General features: G+C 62.1%; 1 protein-coding gene across 1 annotated transcript; it reads right to left on the bottom strand.

The window, feature by feature from the left end:
* Positions 1–6: 6 nt before the first annotated feature.
* On the bottom strand, positions 7–6,787 carry C8H1orf174 (chromosome 8 C1orf174 homolog). The gene is made up of 4 exons (XM_029949072.1): positions 6,669–6,787; positions 1,682–1,792; positions 489–977; positions 7–138 (listed from the first exon to the last, which is right to left on the bottom strand). Exons 1-4 carry the CDS (start codon positions 6,681–6,683, stop codon positions 34–36), a joined length of 720 nt encoding a protein of 239 aa, XP_029804932.1. The 5' UTR covers positions 6,684–6,787; the 3' UTR covers positions 7–33.
* Between the last annotated feature and the right edge of the window lie 829 nt (positions 6,788–7,616).

Genomic DNA, 7,616 nt, shown 5'->3' with positions numbered 1-7,616 from the left:
CGACGCCCTGCCCGGCGGGTCCGCGGCTCGTCTCTACACTTCGGCGCCGTCGTCGTCATCGTCTTTGGCTCTGAAGTGCATCTTCCTGAATTCTCGTCTGCTCGTTGGAGGACAAGAGGAAGGCGCCGGCGGGAGGTCCTTGGAAGAAGGAAAGGCCCCCTTCAGCGCCCGCCAGCCCACCGCAGCCGTCCGCTCTCTGGGCTGATGTGGGGGACGTCAGGGTTACACAGAAGAGGGCGCCCCGCAAGTGCTGGGCAGCCGCTCCCCACCCACGACCGTGCAGGGAGGCCCACAGTCACCCGTCCGGCCCCCCAGCCCCACCCCGAGGGCCGGGCTGGAGTGGGGTGCCCAGGAGCAGCTGTGCCCCCACTGAGCCACGGGTGTCTTCTCCTCGCGGGGACAGAGCCTGTCCCGAGGAGCCCCATGCAGGGAGTGGGGGGACCGGCCAGCTGGGCGCCCTGCCCGGGGGCAGGAGGCACCGGTTTTACCTGCATGAGCTCCACGTTCCCGAAGAAACGGCCCACGGGCATCGGCTGGTTGCTGTCCTCGTCCAGGAAGGCGCTGTCATCTGTGGGCACCGACGGCCTCGGGGCCGGCTCCGGTGGCAGTGCTGACCCGCCCTGCGCCGTGTGGCTGCCGTGCGGCTCCTCTCCTGGGAGGGGCCCGCGTGCTGGTGGGGACGGGCCGTCCTCAGTGTCTGGGGCGCAAGCATCGCCCACAGGGGTGCCATGCCCAAGGGGGGCACCCGTGGCCTCTGGCTCTGCAGGGGCACCAGCTCCCCTTCCTGGAGGCGGCGCGGGGTCTTCTGCAAACCCCAGAGGGTCACTGTCACAGGGGTGCTCGGGTGGTATTTTGGGCAAAGCAACACTGTCACTCTTGGGGACTCGTTTCTGTAATTCTGATTTCACGAGATGACCTTTGTCATACTTGAACTTCTTGGAAGTTCGCCTGTCGGCCACTTTGTGCGACGAGGAGGTCTGTGGAGAGACCAGCGTGAGAGAGAAGCAGACACGCAGGGTTAGGGAGCGGACGGCGGGCGAGCAAGCCTCGGCCCCAGGGGCGCCCCCTCCTCCCCCCGTGAGCGGGAGGTGCTGCCTCAGCTTCCACGGTAGGGGCACGTCCCCGTGTCCCTTGAAGGGACAGAATTTAAACTGGCGGCTGGGGACGAACCTCGACACGCACCCCCAGGGCCTTCTGTTTCCGGAGCAGCTGCGGAAGCGCGTGCTGCCGCCCTGGGAGGCTGGGACACAGGACCCGGGGCGCACGCATCTGCCGCCCATGGCACCGTGCAGGTGCTCAGCCAAGACGTGCGAACGGACCGCAGTCTCAGAGCCGCGGCGGCCAGGGAACCTGTGGGCCAGCTGTCCTGCAAAACCAAGTCCCAGCCAGACCCTGGAGCGTGGCCCGAGCCGCTCCACCTCCCGGCGACTCCCTCAGGCAGGGTCCCTCGGCACCCTCTCGAAGCCGTCAGGGGCTAAGCAGCGTGGCCCGCGGCAGCCGACACCCCGCGAAAGGCTGCCGAGAATGACTAGTCTGAGACACCCCTGCCCGCGGAGGGGTGAACACTGCAAAAGCAGGCCCCCTCCCCGGACGGCAGCCACCCGGCTCCCTTCGCTAGTACGGCCCGTCTCAGGGTGAACGTTTGTGCACACGCGGCCATGCCGATGCGACCGGGGCTCACCTGACATAGTGTCCTGGCAGACGTGGTGACGCCGGCTTCCCGCGCGGAGGCCAACCTGGCCGAGCGACGGCGGGCTCTGAGGCGCGCTGAGGACCGCACTCCACCTTCGAGCTAGACCAGGACCCGGGGCAGCAGGAAATGTTCTGAGGGGACAGGAGTCTGGACACGGCGATTTCCCGACGGAGGAAAGCCCGGGGGAGTCCCTCCCACCCCCATCCCATCTTCATTGTCTTTCTGCAAAGTCACCTGTGGCCTCGCGCAAATTCAAATGAATACGTTTTAGATTTAAGATGCAGATGTCTTTCTCACCCTTAACTGAGTCACCCGCGTGCCCCTCACCAGTGTTCCCATTACTTCCTTTTTCTGTTGGGGGGGGGGGATAGATACCAAATGCACTTAGTGAGCAAGGGCGGGGGCGGGTGGAGGCCTGAGGGCTGGGGGCCGTGCGGTGAAGGGCAATCAATCAAAAGGGAGACAGCTAGCTTAGAAATCTCTACAGTGGCACCCCATCCGTCCCCACCTGCAGCCCTAGGTCCCCGGAGATGGCGCACTGTCCCCATTCAGAATGGAAGGAAAAGGAAAGGTGTGGCCTGGGCATGTGGCGGGGACCAGGCGAAGGGCCTACTGGGGGGTGCACCAGGGTCTGGGCTCATGGCCACTTGTCGGGGCGGAGCCTGTAGCTGTCCCAGCATGCCCCTGCCCTGCTCGTCCTGAGACCTCCCGCCTCTCAGGAGGGACCGGCCACCTCAGTCCCAGGCCACCAGCCGTCCTCTCTCGCCCCCGGCTGTGCTGGCTCTGGCTGGGGGACACGACGGTGCTGCGCTCAGTGCCTGCACAGCTTCCAAAGGAGCAGCCTCCTCCTGAAGATGGGGAGGCTCCGGTGGGGGGCCTGTTTGAGGGGACGCAAGGGCTGCGTGGCCTCAAAGTCCCTCTCGCCCTGCCTCAGCACACATGGCCCTCCCCGACCTGAGCTCCAGGAGCCCCCGCCTGAAGGGGCTCGGCTGCTCCCGAGGGAGCGAACAGGGCGCAGCGGTCCTGGCTCTGCTGCCGATCCGGTCAGGCCCTTCCCACAGCCGGGTGCTCCCAGATGCCTCCTACCTTCGCCCACAGTCTTGGGGGCACCTGGCTCCCCGGGGTGTTAACCTTCACTTTCCCGGCCCCCCGCAGAGGCAAGCTCGGTGGGTCTACAAGGAGGCCGGGGGGCTCTGGCAGCTCCAGGCCCCTGAGCTGCGGCCAAACCCCGCAGCCGCTGGTCTGCCGTTAATCACGGGGGAGGCGGGGCGCCCACGAAGGGCCCAGCAGGTTCTTCTTCCCTGGAGAGCACGATCTCACAGTTCGTGGGCTCGAGCCCCATGTCGGGCTCTGCGCTGACAGCTCGGAGCCTGGAGCTGCTTCCACTTCATCCCCAGTGAGAAACTGTCCATCACCGAGGCCTTCTGCCTTCCTCAAGTGGCTGGTTAAAAACTGGGACGTGGTTTCCCAAAAGGCAGGACGAGACTGACTTCCAACAGGACGGCACGAGGCGCCCGCCCCCCCAGAACCGGCAAGAAGCAGGAAAACCACTTAAGACTTTTGGAAATAGTCCTATGGACAAAGGGTAAACGAAGGAAGTTATTCAAGACCACATGCAAAACTCAGCGGTAGATGAACGCTAGACCACCACCGGGAGGACGCAGGCGGAGGGGTTGGTCCCACCACCCTCGCCCCCGCGGGGAGGAGGTGGCTCCCAGGCCAGGAGAGGCAAGCCTTCCCCCCATAGCATCGGCTCCTGGGCAGGGGTGTCACACAGGGAAGGGACAGACTCCCACGCCTGCTTTGCCCGGGGAGGGGCACACTTAAAACCGAGCTCCCAACCTCTTCCCTAAGGAACTGACTGTGTGGATCAAGTTCATGCCTATAGGGGCTCTCAAGAACACTAGAGGTTGTGGAGAAAAGCCATCACTAGAAGACATCAAGATAAACTTTAGGTCAGATAGTCTGCAGTTGCGAACTGGGGAGAACAGCTGGATGAGCCCTCCTGGGGTCCGCACAAAAACCCACCAGTGACCCCAGGAACTGGGCCTTCAAAGAAGCCACAGCTTGAGAGGATTAGTCTGAACAGCAATTTGTGCGCCAGGCTCTTGCTGAAAACAATGGAGCAATCAACTGGCATTTAGTGGGAGTTTAACATGGAGGTGTGGTCGGGAGGCGAGGCAGAGAGCCACCCAGGGGAGAATGCGGGCTGCAGTGTGGGCTGTGGCCGGCAGGGGCGCCGTAGGGGCGCCGCCCAGGAAAAAAGAAACAAGAGTCCAACAGAAATCTACCAAGTCACTAAATGAAAAGCCTATCAACAATACCCCGTGGGGGTGGGGGTGGGAGGCAGGGACCCAGAACGGCTACATTATCTAAAATGTGTCCTTTCAACGAGAAATTATGAAGCACATTAGGAAAGAGGAATGCAGGCATCTACACCGGGATAAAAGTCGGCAAGAGAAGTGCCTGTTGTGACGGTGGCTAGAGTGGATTTACCAGAAAAAGCCTTGAAGAGGGCCGGGATGAATGTGTCCAAAGGCTAAAAGGAATCCCAGTTAAAGAATACAAAAGTTGACTACGCTGTTGCCTCAAATACAGGATGAGGATGATAAAAAGAAATCAAGGAAATTCTGTAGTTAAAAAGCACAAGAATGGAATTAAATACTTCGCTGAGGGAACTGAAAGAAGAAACAGAAGTAAACCAAAGGTCATGCAAGTCAAATGACAGAGAGAAGAATGAAGAAAAATGAAGAGTCTTCAAGAAACATGGGACTCAGTCAAGGGCACCAACAGACGTCTAATGGGAGTGCCACGAAGGGGAGGGTAGGAAGAAAAGATATGCAGAAAAATAAAGGCTGAAACCTCCCAAAGTTGTGGGGGAAAAAACCCCCAACCACTTTCACACACAGGAATCTCCAAGAACTAAACTCCCAACTAAAGAAACGGAAAGGGCTGTGTAAACAGCGCCGATTAAATGTTGAAAGCAGCAGAGGAAATGACTCACTCACCACGGGAGCCCGATAAACACACCGCTAACTTAGCAGGGGCGACGGGTATAGTCAGACACAGTGAAAGTTCTCCAAGAAGAAATCTGCCAACCAAGAACCGTGCACCCAGCAAAGCTATCCGTCAAAAATGAAGGCAAGAGAGACACTTTCGGATAAGCGGGAAGAATGTTACCAGTGTTTTTAACCAGAGACACTGGAGGGAGGGAGCTCTAAAGGCCACAGGAAGTGGCCTGGGGAGGGAATTCAAGTTCACAGAAAAAGCGCACCGGTAAGGGTAATTAGACGCATAAATGGATGCTCACGGAGGACGGCGCATGCGCACAGGTGCCTCCTTTCTCGGTGACTTATAAGCAATTGTACAAATAACATTATACAAGGTAGACAGGAATGTGCTTTATTTAACAGTCACAGCACACAGGGCGGGGGCAGGGCTGCTGGGGCAACCAGAGGCCTAGAGCCAGAGAAGGGATCAGAACAGGTGGCTGGGTTCCTAACTCTAACAGATGTAACGGGGATCCTGACCTACCAAAAAGGCGGGTAAAGGGAATAAAGGTACATTTTTATGTCTCACTACAAGTCAGGAGCTTGGAGAGGCCACTTTGAGGCAAACAGGCGTGAGGAACGGGATACAGAAAGGGTCCAGTGCCCGCCGGTTTGAAGACAGGCCCCAACTGACCAATGGGCTACTTACAAGCAGGCACGGGCCCGAAAAGGGAGAACCCCATTGGCCGCCACACCCCGCATCTTGCAGCCATCCGGCAGCCCCGCCCACTGCCTCCCCGCAGCCGCCACACTCCAGCACACCCGGAGCTCCGAGGTTTACCTCGGGTCAACGTTCACGACCGGTGCCACTGGCTTCCACCCCGCCACGGTGGGGGCCCCCGACGGACCGGACGCCCCCTTACACACCACAAAGCCGATCCCACTAAGTTACAGTGCATACGGTGAAACCCAGAGCAACTGCAAGGGCAGAAACATAAAGGCTACTCTCGAAAACGTTCGTTTTCATCCGTCTACACAAGGAACAGAGGAGACAGGCGCGTGTGCGCAGAAGTAAAACGGCACGCGTGCATCCAACCAGAGCAGTGACTTTAAACGTGGGCCACACGACTCCACTAAAGAGGGGTCAGGCTGGTAAGACAGCCCCCAGCCCCCGTGCGCGGTCTCAGAAGACCCCGCAGGGTCAAGCTACCGACGGACAGAAGGACGGAGCCAGCAAACTGGGAGGGTCGGGGGATGCTCCCCGCCCAGAAAAGGGCCCCCCTTCCCTGGGCACTGGGTGCTCTGGGTCCCGGACCGTTGCCTGGTCAGTCCTTTCCACCCTCTGCCCGCGGGGTGACTGGGGCCGGGCTGAGGTCACATGCAGAACGGAGGGCTGGGGTGGCGGCAGCACTGGGGAGGGAGGCCCCCTTCCCTGGGATGTGGTCGGGCAGCCCCTACCCAGAAGAGCGACCCAGGACCCCACTCTCCAACTCGGCCGTAACCTGGGAGTACTCCTACCCAGAAGCGTGACCCGAGCCCCGCCCCCCACCCCGCCCTCAGGGGCGTAATCTGGGAGCGCCCCTCGCCGAAGAGCGATCCAGTAACCCCCATCCGCCTGACCGTAACCTGGGAGGCCCCCTACCCGGAAGCGTGACCAAAGGCCCGCGCCCCTCCCCCCACAGGGCCAAAATGTGGGAGTCCCTCACTAGAGGCTGGGTCCAGGACTCCCCCCGCCCCCTGGCCCGTAATCTGGGGGCTCCCCTACCCAGAAGAGTGACCCAGGACCCGCTCCCCTCCCAGGACCGTAATCTGGGAACCCCACCCCTCCTGGCGTGGTCTCAGACCCCAGACCCGAGGGCGAGGGCAGGGGGGCCCGACCAGAGGCAGCCCCCGGTCCAGGGCAGACCGTGGCCTCCTCAGCTCCCCAGTGGGTGGCCCGAGCCCCGGCCTCACCCGCACAGCTCCCGCTGGCCCCGGCGCCTCACCTTCCGGCTCCTCATGAGTGTGAGCGGCGCGCTGCCGCCCCCAGCACGGCCCGAACCCCGCGTCCTGGCCTAACGCTTCTCAGAGGAGCAGCAACCCGGCGGCCCGCGGCCCGCGCCCGGCGTCTGACGCCACCAGCAGTTTGGCCAATCACAGCCCGGCATCCTCCGGCACGTGACCCAACAGAGTCGGCGCTGGGCGTAATGGGCGGGGCGGAGGCCATGTTTGTGAGGGGCACCTTCCCGGCGGCCCTCGTGGCGGCCACGTTTAAGGGGGGCGGCCATGTTTATGAGGGGCACCTCCCTGGAGCCCGGCCACGTGTCCGGGGCAGATGGCGGGAAGGGGTCGTTCACTGGAGGCCGGTCTCTTTCATCCTGGCCCCGGAGGCGGCCCTGGCGTGTGAGCGCCCCGCAGTGCTAGGGTGCGCCCAGCCTGGGGGCTGGCGAAGCCCCTGACCTCGGAGGTTGGCCGGCGAGGCCCTGCGTGGTTCGGCCCCCAAGCTGCACCCAGGGACCCCGGTGCGCTCCCCCACGCCTCCACTCCCGGCCTTGAGCCTTCCCCGGGCGGCGGTGGACTGCAGCTGGCCCTCGGACGGCCGTTCCTCCCGGGGTTCAGCCCTTCCAGTCCTGCTTCTCTGCAGCCCTGACCTCACGGTGACGGTCCCAAAGGCGCTGCCCTCTCCCTCTCTCCGGTGTCCTGGCTCTTGGCAGCTCAGGGACTGTGCATTAAAGCCAGTGGCCGCCTTTGAGAGTTTTAAAGACTGAGATGAAATCCAGCCTTGCCTTTAAACACTTAAGGCTCCCCAGCTCTGGGCTCTCGGACCTGTGCCTCAAAGAGGACGCAGTGGGCCCCCAGGGGCTGAGGGACACCCAGTCCTGTCCTCCAGTCCATCAACCCCCCCCCTCCCCAGGGCTGAGGGACACCCAGCCCTGTTCTCCAGCCCATCAACC

Source organism: Suricata suricatta, chromosome 8 (genome assembly GCF_006229205.1).
Source record: "Suricata suricatta isolate VVHF042 chromosome 8, meerkat_22Aug2017_6uvM2_HiC, whole genome shotgun sequence".
NCBI lineage: Eukaryota > Metazoa > Chordata > Mammalia > Carnivora > Herpestidae > Suricata > Suricata suricatta.
This window is presented reverse-complemented; position numbering and strand designations above follow the sequence as displayed.